The sequence below is a fragment of the Numenius arquata genome, chromosome 10, assembly GCF_964106895.1.
Source record: "Numenius arquata chromosome 10, bNumArq3.hap1.1, whole genome shotgun sequence".
Taxonomy (NCBI): Eukaryota; Metazoa; Chordata; class Aves; order Charadriiformes; family Scolopacidae; genus Numenius; species Numenius arquata.
In genome coordinates, this window is record NC_133585.1 from 40,986,315 (window position 1) to 41,010,832 (window position 24,518).

A 24,518-nucleotide genomic window follows, 5' to 3' on the forward strand; every position below is an offset into this window, starting at 1 on the left:
GAACCAAATCATAGAAAAGTAAAGCAAAATATCAGGCGGGAGAGAGGAGCCTCCATCTGGGATTGCCCTAAGCATCTCTCTAGGCTATACACAGCTCTCCTAGCACAAAAAATCTCTTGGAAAACATGAACCCCCTACTTAGAAGACCTCAGAAAACCATGTAGTATTTGTGTCCACAGAAACAAATGACACTACTCAGCAAGTACCTGTTGGTCTGTGATACCTGACAGTTCATTTTGCTGGCTTTGACTTTGACCATTTTCCATGCTAGGCTCAGGAAGGTAAGTGGTTATGTAGAGCCCAGTAAAAAAAAAATTGAGATATGCTTGTTGCAGTATTCCTACCCTGGGAAGCTGCAGGACATAAAGCAAGCTTTAAAAAAAAAAAAAAATGAACAAACGAAAGAGGGGGAAGACTGAAAGTATACATGACATTATAACTGAAAATCTAGACCCACACAGAGCGCAACCCACACGAAAAGATCCATCCTAAACTGATGGCACAGACTGTTAATCTCTGAAGCTACATATTTTAGTGAGCTCCCAATGTGAATGCAGCACTGCTGCATGCTGTGCTAGACAGGCTTCACAGCATTTTATCCATGCAGACCACAATTAAAAGTCTCATATTACAATGTCAAGTTAATTGTGTCCTTTCTCAAAACACAATTTCAAAAGTTTTGTTTTTCATTTACAGGTGGAGATTTCTATTCCTTGGACAACTGCAGCAATTTGTATGAAATTTTTATTTGGGGTGAAAAAAAAATGGTTGATCAGCACATTTTACAAGAGAAAAGAGTTGGACCAAGTTGCTATGTTAATGGAGACATATAAAGTCACATTAAGAGAGGAATATTTACTGCAAAAGAAAAAGGCAATTAATTTATGCTATTTTGATCAAAGAGCTGCCTGCTAGTCGGGCTGTTCCCTGCTGAATTTTAAACAGTTTCATGCTGCTAGGAGAGAGTCACGTGAGGGCTGGTAGCTTGAGTATGCAGAAGTACAACTATTCTCTTATCTCCTCCCTCGACATGCAAAGCTATAGAGAGGAGTCTAGTTTGTGTGCCAGATTTCTTTTCAGACAGCTCACGCTGCACTGCAGACAGAAATCCTCAACTTGTAGAAAAGTCACAGTCAGAGGGTTGTGGGTTTTTTCCAGCTAATAATGTAACTAATTAGAAGGGACAATACTCCCTTCTTGCAGGCTTAAAAGAACAATGAATGGGAAGATGATGTTTGTAGACTGCTCTGCCAAACTAAGAGTAAAACTCACCATTTTTGTCAGTTTACAGAACTACATCCTGGGGGCACCTTGAAGAGGTCCACCTATGGGTCAAAGCTGTTTTGGCATGCAGCTCCCTAGGGCTGAGCAAGGGATTTCCAATTGCACAGTATCCATAGAGTGCCAAAACAGCAGGTATCTCTCTATAGCCAAGAGAAGCAGTTGCCTCCCCATATTTCACCCTCTGAAAAATTTGGGAAAAGTAACCTTAACTCAGGCTATAAAACCAACTTGCAGCACCCAGATTAAATATAGCAGATAATAGGTGACAGGCTTTGTTCTCAAGTACATCATTTGGAGACTAAAAATGGCATCGTTTCCAACTGGAGAAACTAAGAATATAACGAGACAGGCAGGCAAAGCCTGGAAGGGAAGGAATGCAATTTTTTGAGAAACAGCCTCTGCACCCAACCCAGAGAAAGGCAGATTTAAGTTAACATTCTTTTAAAAATACATTCAGTTCCCAAGTTAGCCCAGTTTCCTTATAGGAAGCCCTTGGGGAAAGCAGAGCTGCAGGACCATCAAAAGGGTAGATTTTTTAACACCTAGAAATTTCCATGTTTTGAGTCAGGGAATGGGGTAGAGAAAAGGAAGAGGGATACTAGATTTTACCCTGGAGCAGCTCTGGGAAGAAACTGTCACTTCCCTGCCACTATGGTCCGCACTGGCTCAGATCTCATGCTTCACAGGAGGGAGAAGGTGCTAATTTGTGGATACATGTGCATTCCTTGGCATGAAGTGACCACCCAGCGGTGCAGGATGACTTACCCACACAGAGGATGTTGAAGCAGAAGCCCTGTGATGTTGACTTGTTGACCAGCTGATCAGGGAGGCTGTCGAAGCCCACATGGCCAGAGAGGGACAGGTTCCTAAGGTCATCACTCTGTAAGACCAAGAACAAAGGCATTTAACAGGGTTGCAAAACCCTGCCAGAGAAGGCGGCTGTGCCTAGTCCCGTCAGAACTGTCTAACACCAGAAGAGGTTTTGGGACACAGGATCTGTCTTAGGTTCACCTCCCAACTGCACTCTCCTTTTACTTCTGTCTAGCTTTCTGCTGTGGGGCTCAGGAGCTAAAACATCCTCAACCCCAAGGCATACAAACACCACCAGACTGTTTCTCCATGATTCTGTACCAATTCGCAACACCCAGACATTGTTTCTGAGGCCTCAGCATCACATATCCCTAGGGTTACCCAAAGATCGTTTAGGGAGACACCTGGAAGAGAGACAGTGAAACAGTCATAGCCACAGGCAGATCAATTCCTGTTTAATTGCTGAAGCAGCCAAGTGTGCCTCCTCCATAAACACTGTACAGCTCTACGGCAGAAACCAGCCAACCTCCCCTTTCAAGACTCCCCCAGCAGGGTGGGAGCTTCCCCAAACCATCCAGCAAGGCCAGCTCTCCTAAACAGCACACAAAAGCGTGACACAGGTTGCAATGCAGTCCTGGTTGCAAATCCAAAATCCTGTGCAGGCAAGCAAAGAACCAAGCCTGTGCTCCCCTTGGCTCAGTTTGCCAAAGGGAAGGATCAGCTTTCTCAGGCTTGCTCTAGTCTCCCAGCAGTACACGGGAAACGCAATGCTCTTGGACTTTTGCTCCAACCCTTCAGCATGGCCGCAGGAGGACATAGTTTAGGTGGCAACACTGCCTCTAAAGCCACCTAAATCTCCTTCCAGCTTTTACAGGCCTTGACCAGAAGGGAAAAAAGCATGCGTGCTGTTCTGCAGATGCCTTGGTTTACAAATAACCCCATCTAACACAAGGTGAGAGAACAGGGCACCATTCCCGGCATTTCCTGCGTGACTTTCAAAGCCTGCCATGCTGCCCCTCCATGTCTTCAGCAGGAAAAAAAAAATGCCAGGCCAGGCACCCCAGAGGTCCAAGTCACACCTCCTGACCCGCTCTCTTCCTCCAGGCTGCCCAGGGGGGCTGGGCTGATAACATCAAACACACCAAAGCCATTTCATGGAGGGTAACTGGGAAGCACAGACCTCACAGAAGGGAGGTTTGAAACACCTCCAAGATTGTATTTAAGGCTTTTCCACAACAGCTGTACAGTAATTCGCAGAGAGGCTTGGAGAAAGAAGCCTGCCCGGTTATCTCTTCCCTGGCAAACTGCAGTTTTGCCAACATCCTGAGCACAGATAAAAAAATTAAGAAAAACCTCCTCAGTAGCCCTAGAGCAGCTCTGCTGTTACTTCATACAACGTTTTTCTCAAAGTCTGTTGTCCTTAAGATACTAACCTTTCTCCAAACCCAAACATTTCCAGTAGAGTCACTCCACCTAGGCCATACTGTTGAGCTACATTACAGCCATGGACAGCCTCAGTCTCGTTTAAAGATGCTGGAAGCACCAGCTTCCTCTCCACAAAAATCAGTGGGCTTTGGACCAGACATGGAAAAAGACACTCTTTGGTTGTAAAAATAAGGAGGAAGACTTCCTGCTCTCTGTGCAACTGCTGAGCATCCCAACTTCCCTCCTCAAAACATAGAGCCTAGCCACCAATTGCAGGAAGAAATAAGTTACATCTGAGTCAAATGCTGATGAAAATACCACTCAGACTTAAAAAAAACACCACAGAAATTCTCTGAGAAAGGCAGTATCTCAGAGTAAAAAATGTCTAAGCCTGTGCTATTACCATATGGCACAAAGGGCTTCCTTTTGCCATGCTGGCACACACAGCCTGACACTGTACTAGATACCTAAGCCTTTTCTTAACACCTGAACCAGGCTTGTCTGAAGCCTTAATGCCAGACTGCTCACCTCCATCCTTCCATATACTGGACGAAACTTATGGTGATTAAGAGTTGCCATCTTCTTCACACGGGCTGGGTTAAAAAAAAAACAAAGAAAAAACCCACACACAACACAAAGGAAACCATCACCTCATTTACCCTCAACAGTGATTTTCCTGGAAAAGCTCCAGGCAATGGAAGACAACCCTGGGATTTATGATGTGAATGGGTTAAATTACATATTTGTAACATTGGTATTTTTAAAACACCAGTAGGCTTGGGTTTATCATTAAGCAAAGGGAACTCGGAGCAGATCCCAGAAAGCAATAGGTGCCCATGACTCACAGGCTTCACAGAAACTGGTGGGTGTTGAACATCTCTCAGCACAGCACCAATATCTCTTTCCCTGATATATTTTGGGAAAGCAAGTACTGCCTCATCATCAGTTACTCAGCAGGAACAGGAGTTAGACTCATCTCTTACATCTGTGTCAGTTATTTTTTGCAGCATACCTTCTTTGGTTTAGTTCCCTCCCTTTTCTATTTTTTTCCCCTGCAAACGGCAAACATCAACAGTGGAAAAAACAAAAACTCTCTCTACACTTTCCAATGCCAAGTATTTTTCACAAGCTGTGCTGCATAACAGGAGGCAGAAGTGTAGCCTGATATCTGCCTGAAACAGTCATGAAAAGCTCAGAGGCCCAAGGCATGGGCAAAGATGAAAAGCAAACCCAAGCCTCCACCTCCCTCAGTATTCCCCAGGCTGTAGCCCATCTCATTGAGTGGATACAGAAAATCTGTACATTTCTGCAGAAGTACCACAGATATGCATTTTGGACACGGCAGGACAGCCAAAGGGACTAGAGTTTCTAAATATCTCCCTCCACACGCAAATGAAACAGCTCTTGCTTTCACCCTCTTCAAGAGGGTAGCTTACTCCTGTTCAGTAAGTACAGGGATGCTGACACAAGGAGAAAAACCCCGTCTCCTTTCTCTGCTCTCCCCACAGCAGAGGTTTCAGAAGCAGGATGGAAGCTGCAGGACTCCCCATGAGGCTCTGTGGCCCCTTTAGCCATGGCACAGGTCAGCCAAGGATGCCAACCAGCAAAACCACAATGGGCAATTTTACCAATTAGCCCGATGGCATTGGACTGGGCGGTTTGGTCTTTATTAGCTCAACAGTGCTACAGTTGTCAGCCCTTGGGCTGCCTGGCAAAGGGACAAGGACTGAAACGACCGCAAACTCAGGAGTAGCTCACGAGCTCAGGTCTTACCCACATGGAAAGGAAACCTTTGCTGGAGAGCAACAAGCATGATTGCTCAGTGTATAATTAGCAGAACAGACAAGTGATTCACGCATTCAGTCTGGCAAAACAGAAGTGTTTTAAAAACAACGGGATGCTAACTCAGATGGCCACACTGCTCTGGCTGTGAATCGCTGTGACAAGCCCCTGAGAAGAGTGGGCTGGGTTTTGATCTCAAGTGAGTCATCCCACTGAAAACTGGGTGCCTCTAGCTGAAGAATGGTCAAAGGCTGACACAGGCAAAGGCTCCTGCCCCACAGCAACAAGCCCAGAGCTCCCGTACACACCCAGCAAGCCAGGGGAGCTACCAGCATTGATTTATTCCTCCTGCCACGGGGCTCTTCTTCCAGAGAAAGGCAGCAGGGCTGCCCAGGCGCTTCACCCCGAGTGGAAAGGCATATATCACCACCCAGCCTCACCAACTTCTTCCCAAGTGTACTCCTCATTTTCCCCTCAGATGATTAGCAGAGCTCAGCATGCTTTTGAACTCAGCACAACTCCGCTCTTCCCCTAATACTGCACTTAAATACACTCCTGGACTAAAACAACTCCTCAGCTGTCACTCACAGTAACACAGTCCTAAGAGATGCCTTATTGACACACAGACAAGTCGCTCTATCTGTAAGCGCTGACCTCTTACAAGCATGCTAAGAGAAGAACTGTTTGCCAAGCACCCCTCCTTGCTTGCAGCTTCAGAAGCAATGGACAAGATCAGCATAGGTAAAACTCCAGCTTCACAGACTTCTATAGAGATCAGCCAATTTACACCAGCCACACTGGACTTGGATGTCTGGATGTTCTCAGATGTCAGAGAGCTTAAGACATCCCAAGAGCAGTCTTTATTTTTAAACTCTTCCTTAAGACACAGTCATGTCTCCTCTACTGAACTTCACATTACATGGCAAACGCTCCCTCCCTCTTGACATACTACCCGCATGAGGGGGAAGCTATTCTGAATGTCCAGAGCCATACAGTAACCCCTACAAAAACTGTAGAGTAACATGAACAAATAAATGCTTGTTTATTGGGAAAGATGCTGATCACTTTTCTTTTCACTGCAGTGACCTACAAGGCATCCCACAGTTAATATTTCCTGGGTCAAGAGCAGTCTTTCAGATGCTGTTACCGCAGCTGCTGGTTTTAACTCTAGTAAGATAAGGGAAGGGGTAAGTAAAGCAGAGACAGGCCTCCAGAGGTATAGCATCTACTACGTACCATCACTACAAAAAGGTTAATTTTCAGGACCCTGTGTCCTACTGCTTTTCATTTTAATGAGATGGGGGGGGGAGGGAAGCTTGCAAACGCCGAGAAATGGTTTGCAATGTCAGAGCCCTGTAAGTCTACTTCAGATCTGGTTTTCTTCATACACAGCTCCTGGTGGCAAAGGTTTTATAGGTCAAGCAACGCTGTAACAGATGCTCTGTGGCCAACAGTGGGTTTGCCTGGATGTAATTCAGTGAAGCTTTATAAAACAATTTGGCTGACAAGACACGTGCAAGGAGAGAATCAGCTCATTCCTCCTAAGCCACGGTGGCTTGGCAGAGGTAGCAGGAATAAGGGGAAACTTATTTCCCTCATTGGAGTCAGCAAGACTATGCCTACATGCAGATGGGGAGGTGGATATAGAGATGGGTCCCATGATCAGAAATTCATCACTTCTCCAGAGGCAGCACAAAGCAAAGCCACGTCCTTACACTTCAGAAGGTGTCTGGAAGCTGATCCGAAATAAAGCAAAATTACTCTTCTCCTGTGTAGAAAGAACGTCACTCCCAAAAGGCTGAGGAGAGAGGGTCCAAAAGGACACCTGCATTTATTGTCATAGTCTGCTCTCCTCGCTCAGGACTTAACCGTGACAACAGTTGTTCCCACAAGCCAAGCAAGCTCCTGGCTGAGCCCCTTCTGCTTTAAGGCTGCCAGCAAAATATTCCCCTTCAGGCCCCCCAGCCCACTGCTCCTTGCAGCTGGGGGTCAGTTTCACACGGCCTCCAAAGAGTTAAAGAAAACAAAAATGAGCCTCAAATTCAAGAGGGGAAAATGTTGGTATGCAAAATATTGAGCTCAACCACAAATATGAAGCAAGTGTTTAGTTATTTGAGGCCACACGACTTAGGAGGCACCTTTAAGAAATTCTGAAAGCTTTTATTGTTGTCAGCAGCTCAGGCCAGCTACATTTTTGCCCCATTACTAGGGACACATTCTTGCATTTCTGAAGTAATCTTAGATGCTGCATCCAAAGTCAGGGACCTCAGAGATACTTTAGTCTGCTCAGACAAAAAGGTGGCTCAGTAAAGAGCAGTGAGCATAGAAGCAAAGGGCAGTTAACGAGAGACAGATCTATCATACCCTTTTCCCCCATTAAACCCGAGAGCTACAGTCCTGGCAGGCATAGCATGAAATACTCCTAGCACCTACACCAGAGCCACACTCACTGTTAAGTTCTTTGAAACAGCACCCACAAACCTCATTCCCTTTCCTTAAGGGAAAGGTTAAGCCCTTACTTCTTGGACAAGGGAACTCAAGTATAATAGTATGGGGGACCACAAAAAGAAAGAACAATTGCTTTCCCCTCCTTGCCACAGCTAGCGCAGTCCTGCCACAAGAAAATAGCCCTATAGCAATCAATCAGTTAATCAAGAAAGGACAGACTTTACTGTTGTTTTAGGCTAGGATAACCATCAGTGTCACCAGCAGAGGAGGGGGAGTTCTTGTCTCCATGCTTCTGCTGCTGGCTGGCTGCAGACTGGGTAGATGTCTCTGTGAGCTACTGAAGTCTGGGAGGTCTGTCTTCCCCCCAGCTTTCTTCCTCCCCCTTCTCTCTCTCAACAGGGAAAGCAGACTCCTTTGGAAGACATTCTCATTCTGTAGAGCGATGTGCCAAACAAGCCACAAGGATTCACCAGAGAGGTAGGCAAGCTGGATGGCTAACGCCTCCCACCCTGCCACCAACCCACGAAGTGACTTGCTGCCACAGCTCTTGCCCTCAAGGGCTGGACCTCGGTAAACCATCTTGTTCTTCCTAGATAAAAGCTGGCACCAGCTGTAGCTGCTTATGGGCACAGAGCTTCTCAATAGAGTGTGCTTCGTTCAGTAAGTCCCCTGCCCCAGCCCCCCAGCAATGTCTAAGACAATAGCAAGGAGCCAGGTCTCCCTACTCCCAGTAACAAGAAACACTTAAAGTGTTATGCCACAGCTGGGTCCCTCACTCAGAAACCACAGGGATCACTGGGAACACAAAAAGGCTCTTCTCACATGTACTGCTTTCTCCTTTTAATCCTGGAGAATCAGGATAGCAGAAAAAGTTATTTTGCAAGGAGGAAGGCTGGAAGCAATTTGGGCAACAAAGCACAAGGCAGCAGCAGACGGAGAAGGGGAGGTGTGGGTCTTGTGCTGCCCCTCCTCGCACAGAGTATTGCTCTACAGATAAAATATCATGTATCTGGGGAATCACTAGCCAAAGGAGGCTGCCAGCAAGACAAATCAAGGGGTTCCCCTGAGGAGACACCCTTAGAGACTGGGTGATGCTGGACACCCTTACATTAGCACAGGCAGTAACACGCAGAAGTGATGGGGAAGGAAACATCCTCTCTCTCCAAGGCTGGCTCCCTAAGCGAATCACAGGATGACACTACGGTGGGAAGCACAAGGCCCATCTCCCCGACATCTAGCACCAAATATCCTGGTTGCCAGCAGCTTGCAATTGTGAGTTGCAGTCCCTGCCACGCAGCAAGGACACGCTCCCTGCAGCCAACAGAGCCGCTGCTGTTCCCGCGCTTCCAAGGCACACTGGCGGGGAGGTGAAGGGAATTGCTTACATTGGCAAGATGCAGCAACTCAGCAGGAGGATGGAGAAAAAGGATACAGTCACATTCTTCTGGGAAGAAGGAAGTCAGCAAAATCTGACAATTCAGAAGCGGCTGTAGAGAGTGAGAACGAACATTTGTCTTCCAGGCAAAATGTTTGGCTAAAGGTCAGCGCAAGCTCAGAGCACTAACGGTTCCATTTATGCCAAGAACTGACATAAAAGACATTTTCCTCCATAGGTTTCAAAAACCACAGCCCTTTCTATTTGGAGTAAAAGTGACTAATGCCTCTAACAGCCCCTGATGTCACAAACTGCTAACCAGCAAAAAAAAAAAAAAGAAAAGAAAAAAAGCTGGACTTTGGGGATGATAAGGACCATATGTGCATTCCAGCAAGGCTTGTAAACTCACTGAAGGGAGGGAAAAAAAAAAAAAAAGAGAGGAAGAAGGAAGCGGGGCGGGGAGGGGGGGAGAGGAAAAGAGACATAATGTGACAAACAAGAATGAAGACCATCCAAAGGCAGAGCCCAATGAGAACCAGATGCTCTTTGCTTCTCTGGCCAATCTCTCTCCTGACAGGGGGACAACATGGAACTAACTGCCTTTTTGACTGCTTGCATGAGGCTGATGAAATAAAATGGGAGCTATTATTCAGCGCCAGGATCCCCAGGCTGAAGTGCTCTACTCCTGCTTCAAAAAACGGCGCGCAATTTATTGCAATTTCCCCGCCTTTTGTCTTCTGAGGTGCCACATGCGGGGAAAGGCAAATATATCCCTTTTAGCATCCCCAGCCATCCTCTCTCAGCCAGGCACAGCTGAGAAAGTTGGAGGATCCTTCACACCAGCCCTGAACGAAATGTTTTCAGTGGGAACCGCATCCCAGCAGATCACCAGCTGCTGCACAGCGATACAGCATGCAAGTCAGTCGGTGACACCAGGCCAGTTTACACTGGCAAGTACAGGAGAAGGTTGAGTTTTTGTTAGACTTGAGAACATACAATCTTAAGAGTTAAAAACAACTTGGATCAGTAGGGCAGAAGCTAACTGGGAGATGGCAGGAAGGCATGTTGCTATACAGACATTAGAAATACTTTTTTTTTTCCCCAGTTCTTTTGCCCTCTTCCAGCCCTTCTGGCTACACCATCCCACACCACCAAGATACAGATGTACTCCAGCAAGACAGCAGAAAGGAAAAAGCCAACAAAAGCCAATTCCTTCTGTCTTCCACTGTCATGCACTTAAAATAGCCCTGAAACAGCTGTATCACAGGCCATTAAATAAGTGGAATTATGCTTTGATAAAAGCCTTTAGCTAGAGGCACAGTGCACTATGGGACTCACAGAGCAAAGTGTGATACAGGAACTCGGCGGGACTCCTAGTTACTCTTACTCAGAGGCCGTTTGCAGGGAGCTCTCTGGGACACCCATCCTGAGAGCAAGAAGGTAGAATTAAGACAAACCCAGGAACCGAGAACCTGATCGCACTGCCAAGTTTTGATCAAACCTTCCCCAGGCTTCCACCAACTCCAGTCCAGTTAGGGGTGTGAACACAGCCAGAGCAAAATAAGAGATTTTTTAGAAAGGAAAGCAGCCCATAGGGCTTGCTTATAAAACTGTAACAAGGCAGCACTGTTCCAATACCTGAATCAAATTAAGGGCCACTCCAAACAAAGAGCAGCAGCTTTCCTTGTGAAGTTGTGCAGGCAAAGCTGAGCAAGCCTGGCTTGCACTTCCTTAACCCCATGTTTTCTTTCCTGAAAAACCGTAGACACACATCAAGGGCCCATTTCGTCAGCTCCTATTCAGCAAGCTCCAGGACTGAAAGGTGCCCCATATCGTGCTCTGGATAATTAATTAGCCCCGGGACCTACTAGCAGGATCTGCATTAATACTGTGCATTGCAGGCATGCTTAGAGGTAGGTGGGGGACGCCATGGCATGGTGCTGCCCTGCACACAAATGTGCTACAGTTGTCTGCACAGGCCCAGTCTCACAATAGGGCACACAGAGGTGTGTATATATAAAGGTATATAGTTTCAGATCATTTATTTACTAATTCTCTTGAGTCTGAACTAAAGAGTTTAGATTTATCACAGTAATCATCTTCATATCAAAATCCTAAGACAATGATGATATACGTACATGGTTTCTTCAATGACCAGGTACCATAGTAGCAATTATGAACAGGTCTTGACTTAAAAAAAATATCATCTTTCAGCTATGTGATTTCACACGGTCGGTGCATTGGCAACTTGTCTTGGTGTTACTGGAGGACCTAAATGAAGCAGGTAAACGTACTCCTTGGAAAAATCGCTACCAGGCCTTTTAATGTCCCAACAAGTGCTACATACTCAGTGGAACTCCTCAGGGGAACTTGACCGGTCCAGCACCACCAAGGAAGTGTTGATCCAGTATCAACTGGATTGAAAGCGCTGGCTCAGATCAGCTCTTCTTAAATTCATATGCAACAAGCACATACATGTGTGACACATGATATTAAATAAAAGGCCAGAGGAAATATTTCAGATTTAGACAAGCCCAATGTTTTTACCCTCACTAGAAATGCATACACCTGAGTGTGGTTCTGACAAAGTAATGCAGACAACGACAACAAAGCAGGAAAAACAGTTATCTATGAGTTCATACTATGGTCTAATTTTCTGAGTGTTAAGTCATAGCCCTCACATCTGCTTAGAAAAGGAAAAAGGAATGTGCATATCCCCTCATGGTACATGAAGATCTTTCAGGGCATCACAGAAGTCATTCATCATTAATAAGAAAAGGTCAGCAATCAAAGAATATAGAGGATACAAATAGTGTTGTTTGCCTTAGCATGCAGTTTTCTGTCTTCAGCAGGAACGAAAGCAGAATTAAGTTGAACTGAATCTGCATGCAGAGGAAAAGGTCCAGGTTTATTGAATTATTTAGCTGACAGTTCTGAAACATTAGTCCATAGACTTCAAGCTCTCAACTGACTCAAAAGAAACGTTTCTTACTTGCCTTCAGCAAGTCTTCATTTTCCTGCCTTTAACAGGGAGAGCCTAGAGAAAAATTTTCATGAATAGGACATAGCTTCAAGGAACAACTCCCCATTTTAGCTTAAGTACTTCCTTCCCTCCACCTCATTAATTCCAAATTTTTGTGGCTGCCTTGAAATACTGTGTTTTGTCTTTCCAAAAATGTTAATTGGCCAGAGTTCTTCCAGAGTAAAGCACATCAGATCTAGGTCTGCAGCATAGTCATAACACTGGTATCATTAGGAAGAGATGGAACTAGAAGGCCACTCTACACCAGGGTTTTTACCCCCCTCGTGTTTTGCTGCACTGATAGACTGCTACAGAGACTTCACATTTCTGGACTCAATAGGCAGTGCAAGACAAAACATTTTTCTCATATGCAGCCCACAGACAGGAATGTTCCCACAGTCTTCTCCACATCCATCACTTGCAAAGGGGCAGTATCACAAAGGCGTTTGATGACCATTACAATCCTGGTGATGCTCCAAGTCATAAAGAATCCCTGGACAGGACACCGGCAATTGCCCAACATACACTCAAAAGTGTTTGAACTCCATAAATGGGTAAGAGATATGGCTAAATAAACATTTACAGCACTAGACGAAATTATTAACTCTCTAGTCACAAGAAATCCAAGGATGAGCTTTACAGCTCCAGGTTTTGGGTTGTGGCAGAGATATAAGCCTTTTATTCTAGAGATCTAAATCAAGTCCCATAAACATGAAGAGGTCCCACTCTTTCTCACACCTATTCTCTGCATTGGAGCCTACATTGAGCTATTCCTGCCCACACATCAAAAAGGGAAAGGCCTTTCCTTGCACTCTAGCTGCTTGTGACTAACCACATGTAACACAATATGAAAGATGTTACAGAACTGCAAGTCCCCACCACTGCATAGGCACCAAGGCCTCTTCCGCAGCACAGCCAAACTCTCTTTGGGAGCTGAACCTTTCTCTCCAAAACACACCCTCAGTCTCCACTGCAAACAGACCAGCAAGGAAATCCAACTCCCATGACTATTTTTTTTGCCCGCGTGAGAGGAGCTAGATATGAATTCACAGAGATGTTCCACCAAGCTGATGTCTCCAAGAGGGAAGCAAGAGACCTGAAATCACATCTCCCACTGGAGTCAGCCTGGGCAGCCCCAAAGTAAAGAAAACATCACTTTTTCTCCCTGCCCCAAACCCCATACATCAGACCTCTGTGACTGCAGACAGCAAAGCATGGGTACCATCAACTTCATCTGCTAATTAACTCAGGAGGAGCCTTGTGTCAGCAAGCAAGTAAAGACAGCCCAAATTAAGCCGGCTACCTACCATCTGGAACAAGTCAACCAGAATGAAGCTTTGCAGACACTACAGCCAAGGCAGAGAAACCCTGTGCCGCCTCCCTGCCTTGCCTGTGCCACAGCACAATAATTCAAGGGGATCTTGATGGTGTTGCCCACCAGCAAGAGACTCCTGCAGCCCCAACTGTTCTCACCTCATGCCTCCCTGGCTGCAGGGATAAAAAAGAGCAGGTTGCTAGTGAGGCTGAATCCCTCTGAAGGCACTAGGAGAGAGAAGGCATTTTCATAGAAGCATCTTTACACCATCCACAGAGCAGACAGACAGTAATACTGTTTCCTCCCTCCTCTGGACCCTCCGAGTACTCTCACCTCCAAAAGGTGGCTCAGGCAGACATCATCACCCTAAAACAAGAGTGGGGTATTCCCACAGAAGATAAGCCTGGGAACTTGGCACAGCAGAGAAGGATCCTTCCCCCAATTACAGGCAATGACACCTAACTGTAGGCCTGTCCAACAAGTTTCTTTTGCAGGGACCTATTTTCCAAACACCTCTATTAATGAGGCACAAATTCCTAGGGAATAAAATAAATAGTTTCATTGGTGCAATTGGGAATATGTTATAAAGGCAACAAGGCCACACCAGAGCTCATTGGAAGCATCAGGGTCCCCGCTGTTCGAGCACAGCTGCCACCCTGGGGCTGGATCCTGGCCAAAGGCAACCCCCAGCTTGCTAAGACACACACCAGGAAGGTAGAGTCAGCACCAGACCCCCAATTCCTGTTGTGTGCCCAGCCCTGGCACACGGCATGATCCTGACAGAACCTCTGACACTACCCCCCCCCCCCCCCCGCCCTCGAGTGCCCCCTTCACAAGCACATGCAGCACTTGCATGGCTCCTAATCGTACTTTAGCTTGCATCTCTCAGGCCCTGAAAGGCTGAGCAAGCTTTCCCACCAGAACAAGCTCAGATCACACCAGGAACTTCAGGTCCTGTAGTCACCTCAGCTTTCCTTACTCTTTACACAAGCTGTGATAATTTCCTTAATGCAGCTTACTTCACAGTGAGGTGCTCCTTAGCAGGAAACAACATGTTTTAGGTGAGCCACAGAACTTAATTTCTGAAGGCTTCAATTTTATCACCTTGAGTAAAAGCAGCAACTTCATCTGTTTAAGAGATGTCTAGAAGGGAAAAGCTAACAAAGGAGAAAGGACCTGGAAGAGCAGACAACCCCATGGCATTCGGAATAAGAAATAGCCACACAATTTGCCTTTATTTTCTTGGGTCTTTATCTGTAATCAGGCAGGAATGGCTACTGAAGCAACTGAAATAACAAAGCACCTGAGCTGGGGGAAATCCTGGCCTTAACTGCTCAGGAAAATGCATGAGCACAGACAAACCTCTCATTTTATAACTACTGTGGCTACACACCCACTGACTTGAGTGCTATAGGGAGGCCTGGTGATGACTAAGAGGTTTGGTATCATGAACTAATACTGGTTATGACCTCAGCTACAGCTCAGAGATGACTTTACCCTTCTCCCTGCCTCTGTGTTCTGTCCTCCTTTGCCACGGTTGATACTCACTACCACAATTTCCACCAAGATGCTAACAATTTCTAAACAGCCAGCCTCAAAACAGAACCCTCCACTTCAATCTCCAGTATATTTCTGTGCTCTCCAAGCAAACATATGCAGAGTTTTGGACATCTGAAAACTGCCTGCCAGTTGTCACTTAACCCAAACAGTCATGAAACAGCACATCTCTGAAAGACAGACAAGTAGTGGTGGTAGTTAACCAGCAAACCACTGCTCTCTCCTGCAACAGCACTCAGTCCCTTGCCCACCGTGCAGTACTTTGAGAGAACACAATAAAGCCCACTGCCTCGGTCTCTGTGAGCAAGACACAACTTCGTGTGTGTATAGAGGGCTTTCAAGCACTGGCAAGAGCCAAGCAATCACACAATCACACTTAGTTAAAGGGCAGCTTCAAAACTAGCACTTCCCCAGTCCCCCTGGAAATCCAGAAAACAAGACACTGCTTTTGCTGTGATGTTAAGCTCAACACCATAAATAAAATTGTCTGTACACAAATGCAAGCCAACAGAATAACTTTTTACTGAAACCTATGCAAAGTCCCCAACAACTACTCATTTTATACTGGGCACTGTACTACAGAAATCTCTAGAACCTGTAAAAAAGGCAAACATCAGGCTTAATATAAAAAGCTAAGTCACAGGTGATAACCCACTAGGAAAAGAATGACAGAGCATGAGTGTGTGGTACAAGCTTTATGATCTGTCGCACAGACCAGAAACCTAGCCTGTTCCTCTGCAACACAGCGCTGGAAATCGGCAATTTCCTATCATCAAGGATTTCAAGCAGATTTATTAGTTTAATCCTAATAATGCAAATAAAGCCAGATACAGAACTGGCATAAATCGCTACATGTGGAAAAACCTGCCCATAACCCCCACTTCATGAATCTCTCGTAATAAAAGCACAAGCCTCTACAGTTACCCCTTTCTTCCTTCCCCATCCTCTGGAAACTGAGCCAGCTTGGTGCTACCAGGCTGGGTGTGAGAAGAGGACAAGGGTGGCACAGGTGCCCTTTCCCTGATTGCTCTCCCAATAAAGGTGCTTCTGCACTTGTATCTAGCTGGATGTCCTAGCACTTGAGATCAAACTCAATGTTTGCATGCAGGGATATACCTTCAGGGGTTGGAGTTTCTTCTCCCTTAAAATTCAATCCCTAACAGAGAGGCTACAAGTCCCCCTGTTAACAGCAAGGGCTTTGAAGGCTCAAGCCATACCCTCAAGTCACACTCCACGTCTCTTTTCCTCATCCCACTCTCTGGGGTCAGACTACCACCAGTTAGGATGTTGCTAGCCAAGTTAAATGCAAGGACACCGATTACTGTCAGCTAAAGGATTCAGAGGCGGGCTGGCATAAGTAAGGAAAGTGCAAAGCCTCTCACAGCCCAAGCAGCTGCTTGCTCAAGGCCAAACGTTAACTCCCTGCCACCACAGAGTGCCCAGGAAGCTCAGGTGCTCTGGGCATGAAGTACAGCACCATGGCATCGCTATGCCAGATCTGGTAGGCACCAGCCATCATTAGAGGTTGTGTTTGCTCCAGGCAGCTTCATATTTTACACCCTGCAATCTGCTTGCACATATCTCAAGCTCAGCACTGTTAGGGAATACCCTCAGCAAGTTTCTAAGAAGCATATTTAGATTTCGGGGGAGGAAGCTCATTCTATAAGAGATGAGACTAATCCCACGTTCAACTTCCCACAAACACCAGCTATGCATCAGCAGTCACAAAAAGACAAAGCACCACATTAAATTCCCGGGACTGGGAAGGGAGAAATCTCTTCAAGACTGTCCAACATGAGATGAAAAATAAGTAAATAAAACATCACATTCCCACACTTCGCTTTCATGCAAGTAGGTTCAGATGCTACCAGCTCCTGAACCTTCAGCCAACTGGTATGTTTTCATAAGCTTAGCTTTTCTTGGACAACAATTTTAATTTTTAAATGTCACTCCAGAAAAACCAACATATATATCCCAGAACAAAGCAGCCCAACGGGAACAGTGTATAAATACACAAGATAAGGAAATAAGCAAGAAAAAAAAGTAATTTTCATTTTACTGTTGGTAAGTTTTATTAACACTAAGTGTTATTTTGAACAATTACATGTAGAAAACAAACTTCTAAAGAAAAATACTAACAGCATTTCTATAAACAAACTCACGTTGGTGGCTAAACTCCAGACCCTAATTAAAGGCATCCTGTAACTATGATTTCTAACTTACAAATAATTCTGAGACCTTGATCCAAAACCTACTATCAACTTTAGAGGGCTGACTGCTCCAGTCATATAAAGTTTATTCCATCAGGAAAACAAAAAAACCCAACCAAACAAAAAAGGCAAAGAAGTCCCTTGTAGCCTCAGGAAGCATATTGCACCCTAACCTGACAAAACACACAAAGGTTTTCCAGTATTAAGAGTCCCACAGTCAGCAAGTCTTTCCGCAGAAAACAGTCCCAGGGTACCCCGGCAGGAAAGGAAATGGCTCTGTCTTCCGTGGGCTTATTCTTAAATTTCCCCTCATGTCAGCAAGGGGAACGGGCTCCTGTTGTGCACTCCAAGAATATGTCCAACATCACCCATGCAGTAAGCTGATGAAAGACATTGCAGTCACATACTTAAAAGCACAGAAGAGCAAACTGATTTATATACTCAGGGGCAGAAGCAGCTGTGTATTAACACCACCATATACACTTAATCAAATTAATTCACTTAATGATGAATAATTGCCTAATAGACACAGCTATGCTCTGCATGGTTTCCCATGACTATTCTAAGATCCCTCTGATAAAACGTGTCTGTAACTTGGCAGCAGGTTCATCATCAGTCCTATGGGCTGTATCAGTGATTTGCCATTTTCCAGGTGCTTAAGAGAAAGGGAGTCAATGGCCTTTGGTCAGCACTCATGAGCAATGTGAATTAGCAGGGACAGTTCTCATTCAGTAACTCTCTGAGCTCTGGACATCAGATGGAAGACCCCTCAGAATCTGTTACAAAATATAACACACAGCTTTATACCTTTTGACCTGATCTAAGTATGGGGACTTGCCTCTCTAAAGTGAAGGAAACTTACTTTCTAGTCACTGGATTTTTTTTCCCCACACCTATTGCCATCAGTAAGCGGGCTTTGTGTTTGGTCCCCTGCACCATGGTTCCAGAAACAGCCCTCCTATAGCTATTTTTTCCGAAAGCTTTCTGTCCCAGCACAGTGCCCAAGAGAGCTGCGTGTTCAGTGATCTCATGGTCTATGTCAGAGCTCCAGAACATTTGAGGATTAAGTTGCATTTCACCCTGTGCACTAGGAACACCGACATTTGTAACAAGCGAGGCAGCAAGCAGTCACACAACTCCAAGGGGCAACACTCAGCCTGAGAAGGAGGGGAGATATTTTCATGGCAAGCAAAGGGATAAGCTGCTCCCCAAAAGCAGCAAACAGGTTACCTGAGGCTTCTGAAAGCAGCAGCTGCCAGCATAGTCAGGGCTGCACAGCCCCCAGGTATCCCACAGCTGGGAAGAGCCGTGCTCCTCACTAAGCACACCAACTGTGGACCCAGCTTATTTTGCCAAAACTATAGAAGAGAAAAATGCCATTTTTCTTCCTATGAAACAGGACGTTTACTGGCAATGCTCCACTGGCCATAAACACTTCATCGTGCTTCCCAGCACCATGACTCTGCCAGGAAAAGGCCTGCGGTAAAAGCATGGTTTGGTTATCAGTCTCTTTCAAAAAAAAAAAAAAAAGAACACATTAGAGCTAACACTTATTTAAAAGATTACATGCTTTATGGGAACACGGGGTCTTTAACCAGAGAACAGTGAACTTGCATTTGAGCTGATCACTGACCCACCCACCCCCCCCATACAGGTAATGCAGGGGTCCCCACTGCTTCAGCAGCAAGCTCTCATCACCGGCACAGCCTCCACAGAGCTGCAGGAGCCCCAGGGTAAGGTGGGCAGCACACTGTGCTGGCCATTTCCCTACAGGTGACAACTACAGGCTGAGCTACAAAATTGTCTCCTCTCAGGGAATAACGCCCTACCAGTCCCTGTGGGTCTATGAGGAGTTTCCGCTTGGCAGGTTTCCATATCTGATGCAACAGCCCAACCTCCACAAACGGACCTGACACAAGAGTTTCACCTTCGTGTCTGAAGGCCATGCCTCCTCCAGCCAGTAGCTCAGGTAATGAGCCACTAAATGTTCCTGGACTCAACACCAGCAAAATAAATACCCCTGCAGAAAGCAATCACTCCAGCTCCTCAGACGCAAGCGCTGCTCTATCATCACATCACATGCAAAGACACAGCAGGTAACACAGATTAACTACAGCAAGTCTCCTTGTAGCCTTCTGTAATTATTCTCAAAGCAACAACGATCCTCACAGCTAAATGGCACACATGAACTTTTGCAAAGCAAGAGAGTGAGACACTGAGAGCTCAGAGAGGTAGCTATCATCTGTGGTGCTTCTCAGGTGTGAGGACACACTTTGTAATTAAAGCCAACATGAGGGGAAAACGCCAGACTTCAATGGTGCTTTCAGCCCTGCCACAGAGTGGTTGGATGAGCAGAGAGTTGGAGGCAGGCACTGACCCTGCCCTACACACTGTCAAAGGCCTCCCATCCTCATACCAAGGCTCCCAAATGCCTTTGGGAGCTAGACCTTTGGTTTCTGATATCTCAGTCCTCCCCCGTCTACAGCGTCACGACAGTTTAATTAAAAGCAGGAGGCTGAAAGGCAGGAAACAGGCAGGGGAGTGCTGCTGGGTTCACATCTGGCTGTTGAGATTGGTGCTGAGGCAAGGCTTCCATTTCTTCACCTGCAGAAAAGGCACCCAACACCAAGCTCCCAAGCCAGGCAGCAGGTCTGTAATGGTACCGAGCTGCCTTGGAGCTGTGAGATCAAGCCACCTGGCATTAGCCCAGACAGCCCAAGTACTTGAAACATGGAGACTGTCTTCCCAAATGACAGAGATACTGCAAAGGCTGCTTGGGAAAAACCAGTAGCTAAAAATCTCTCCCCTGTGTTGCTTCCCACTTCTTGTCCGATGCATGAAGAATGCTCCTATTTAATACATTTCTGCTTACTTCAGAATATCCTGCCTAGAGCCCTGTGTTGCTCTGCAGAAGGGCCAGTCTTTAGGAACCAAGTGTGACACTTCCAAACATCACCCTGAGCTAATCCACTGTTATTTTTCCTGCAGCAGGCGGCTGCTCACAAGACCGTTGGCAGAGATTTGCAAACCGCTGGCATTCACCCACGTGCTCACTGGAATTGTGTTCTTTCAAATTGATAAATTATTCCACACACAGGCTGCTACAACATCCATTAGCTGTCGATAGAGGTCTGCTGAAAGGTTAAACTACAGCCAGCATCCACCCTCACAGATGAATTACTGTTGGCCACCACATTCTGCTTTGACTGTCCACACTAGTCATGTTTGTGCTTTAAGGGAAAGCAAAAGCAGTCAGATCCAGACTTATTTCTACCCTCCTGTCAAGACTTGTGCTGTAGCAATCCATGCCACCGCTTGTAACAGACCAGTGTTAAATTAAACACACACTTCCAATGCTATTCCTTGATACAACCCAAAAGCGAACAGAAGAAATTCTCTGGCATGCTACCCATCTGAACAGCCCAGTTGCCCAGATTTCTGCCAGTCAAGCTAAACACTAGAAGCTAGAATTCGAAGTCTTGCAACCTTATGAGTACAAACAATACACATTGCACTCCACTTTGTTGAAATACATAGCTCAAGGACAACTTTTAGAAGGGAAGAACGGAACATTTTGCAAGGTTGCTTCTCCAAATAACAATAATAAGCAAGAGGATTTGCCATTAGCTGGCATCTCCTGCAGTTAATTTATGCTGTAGCTTTGCACACTCACATTACTCAGATTTTTCATCCTCTTTTTCCCCTAAGAAGTGTCACTCCAAAGAAGTGTTATCTAGTACCCTGGTCTGCCAGCCACCTCTCATCCCACTGCCTTGGCAGGAGAGCACAGAGGCAGTCCATGACAGGCTGATGTCCCGCAGCGAGATTTGCAAAGGCAGAGCGCTGGGCCAGCTAGGGTCCCATGTGGGTCACAGGCTGCCCATACTAGATCCCATTTTCCAGGCTCAATCTCAATTCCTTATTTTTTTTTCCTGGAAGGGCCAGGATCATCAGCAGGGCACATCAGGTATCCCTCTGTAAGCAAAGCACTGAACTGTTTAGCTTGGCCAAGTGACTGTGCCAGCACATACCACATAACAGCTGAGCACAAGTCAACCGCGGAGCAAGAACGACTGTGACAGATGAGCAGAGGTGCTGCCGAGTGAGCAGGCTCCACCGCACCGCGCTTCATCTCTCTGCAGCAGCAAGGCCTTAAAGACCTGACAGAGCAGGTAAATCCTGTCACAACTTTGTAGAGCCAAACCTAAGGATTCGGGAAGACAAACATACCCGAAGGCAAATTCAGCCTGCTCCAAGCAAGCATTTCCTGCAGAGGCCTAGGCAAGATTAGTACACATGAAGGAGCTTCCTGCTCTGACATGCTCTACAATTCCAAATGCTGCAAACCTGCCCGTCCCAAAACTGGGGCACAATTCCCATGTGCGGTGCATGTTTTTGCCCTTGGCTCAAGTTATTTAATGAGATACCAAAGCAAGCGATCTGCTGCTGCACATTCTTATATTAACACTGCAAAGGCAGGAGATGCAACAGTCTCCACCTCTGCATTGCTCTAAGCAGTAGGTAACGCAAGAAGCCACAAGCAGCACCACATGGGTTGCTTATACCCCAGAGCAGCTGGGGTCTGACAGGTAAATAACTGCTCTGGGAACTTGGTAAGCCTTCAAAGAGGAAGGCTAATGCCCAGCTCTTCCTCCCTTCCTCTCACAACTGCCCAGGAGAAAGAGCTGGGTTTGTACATGCAGCATCAAGGCTCCCACTCTATGCATGCCACAATACCAACACAGCACAAGAGCCTGGTCCTGCGGCAAGCCAGCACGCATTGACCCCAGGAGAAAGTGCGGGCAGGAGACCAGCCTTTCCACCAGTGCATGATGTTTTCATTCACATCTCCGTGGGCCACTCAGTAGCCCCCAAGGGTGCAAACTGGAGCACAAACCTCAAAAGCAGATTTGCACAGTGCTCCTACGTGTATAGGAGCCAGGAGGACGGCACCCATCGCCGTCCTCCCTCCTACCATTCAGTGCCACTGAACCCCAAGGTGCTGGGCCATGACCCTCCCCTGCAAAGCACTCCATCAGACCAGAAATACCAGGTCCCTTGCCCTGCACAGCTTTCAATTGCTGAGATACTTCACCACAGTCCAGCAAAAGACCCATTTACCACAATTAGTGTGGATGGGGACAGCATCTACATGCTCTTCTCTTGGGACTTCTTACCATGTATGTTACATAGGGACCAGACACCTATTTCACACCAGAAACATCAACCATTTTTTAGCCTGTGTGGACTTTATACCTGCTGTCATTGCATGTAAGCTGCACCACAGCTAGCCTACCTGGATTTATACTTCTAGCTTTCTGGCTCATCTCACTGGAAGAAGTCATCAGGTTGCTTGGTTAGGCTATAAAAAAAAAATACTGCTTTCCTTAGGTTATATCAAAACTAAGTAATGTACATCCTATGGAAAAACTGCTTTTCTGAGCTCCATTCCTGGCAAGGCCAAACCCAGGGGATATGTGGCCCGTGTTCAGCAACAGACAGCAGTCACAGGTCAGACTGCAATTTCAAATAATGTTTTTGTTTAAACAACAAAACCAAAACACCTCTGGCTTTGATGTTTAAGTGATTCTGGCCTACAGAGAAACTCTCCACGTCTTAGGAATGCTCTATATGAAAATTGCCCTCAGTTACATTTACATAAACCCAGAGAAACAAGGCCAGCGGAGTTATCCACGCTGCTCACTTTTAAACCCTCCTTCCTTATTGAAATTACTTGTTAAATCTCCTTGAAAACATAGCTTGCATATTACCCTATTTAAATACTTATTTTCTTGAAAGTGTTTTTAATTAAAAGCATTAGTCTGGTAATGCTTCTGTGCCACAAGATCTCACTAGATTTGGTGCAATAGGGCTAGATTTGTAAAGATGACTGTGGCCATGCTAGTAATTCATTTATCACAGCCTCGCACCTTACAAAACTAGGGAATTATTACCTGCTTTACAGATGGAGAAAACAAAGGCATACCAAAATGAAGGTACTTGCCCAAGACCACCCACCAAATCAGAAGCTGAAACACTTGCAGCATGCCAACCACACAAGCCCTAATCCCACATGGCTCTTGTAATTAATGATCTAATGATGAATAATTGCATAACTCCAAATGCTGAATAGCAAAAGTGCTTTTCAGCAGGATGAATGTTCAGCTACCTGGAAACACAAAACCCAAGGTCCCTTGACACTACTACTTTTTGACAATTGTATATCAGAATTCTGTATATCAGAAACCTAACTAAATTGCTCAGTGACCATCAACTGTGCACCCCAGAAGGTAAGGCACTTCTTGAAGAAGTTGTTTAGTTTCAGCTTTCAGCCCAGTTTCTTCGTAACTCAGAGCATCAGGAAGGGTTTACCACTGCTTCACTGAAGAGCTGGCCCAGGGCCAAAGCAGAGACTTTACAGGCACGTTTTCCCCAGTGCAAAACAGCTCCCAGATCTGGTGCCACTTTCCACCTCCACTGGACACCAGGGACTTGTGCCGCAGTCACCGAAACCCCCCACTTTCTCCCCGCAAGACCTGAACGCTTATTCAAAGTCAGGAAGGAGAGCTACCTCCAGACTCTGGCCAAGGACTCATTTTATGACTTCCAAAGTGGGTCTGGCAGAGTGAAATAGCATCTTCCAGGTGCAGAAACAGCACTGTCTGCCCTTTCTTGTGCCCAGCCCCTAGAGGGACCCCTCACACATCTGCCTTGACACCAACCAGGGGAGCACCCTTAGGCTCCCAACAACCTCCTCCCTAAAGATGCTTAGCATCTCTCACCCCCATGGGCACTCAGAGGACTGGCTGGCACCAAGCACCTTCTCAAAAGCAGGCTGAAGGCTCCGAAATCCTGATGACTAACCAACCTCTGAAGACAGATTTGAGGGGGCAGAGAGATAAAAAAAAAAAAAGCATAAATTAGGTCAAATGCTCCTAGAAAATGCCAATTACTTTATATATAGCAGATCGCACTTGGATGTCATTTAATCTCGGCTTGCCGTTGTCAGACACTAGCTGAAATTCCCTGCTTTGCTTCGCCTGCCATATTAGAGCAGCATCTATTCAATATTAATGAGACAGATGAAACGGAATGAGACTACGTTGGTATTTTCTGTGATAAAAGATACTTTGTGGCAGAAAAGCATTAATTTCAAAACATTAAGGATTTTTCTTGGCTTGGAAATTACAAACAATATACAGGAAAAAAAACGAAACCATTTTCAAATGTAACTAAAAACTTAATCTTCTGATTCTAGAAGCTAACAAAGGCATAGTCGTTGATTCATTG

General features: G+C 45.9%; 1 protein-coding gene across 2 annotated transcripts in view; it reads right to left on the reverse strand.

Moving 5' to 3' along the window:
* SEPTIN11 (septin 11) overlaps positions 1-24,518 on the reverse strand; it is a 58,908-nt gene that overhangs the window by 27,099 nt on the left and 7,291 nt on the right. For both annotated transcript variants that reach the window (XM_074154654.1, XM_074154655.1), the window contains exon 2: positions 2,050-2,164. In XM_074154654.1, coding sequence (XP_074010755.1) covers positions 2,050-2,164 — 115 coding nt within the window. The remainder of the gene's footprint in view (positions 1-2,049; positions 2,165-24,518) is intronic.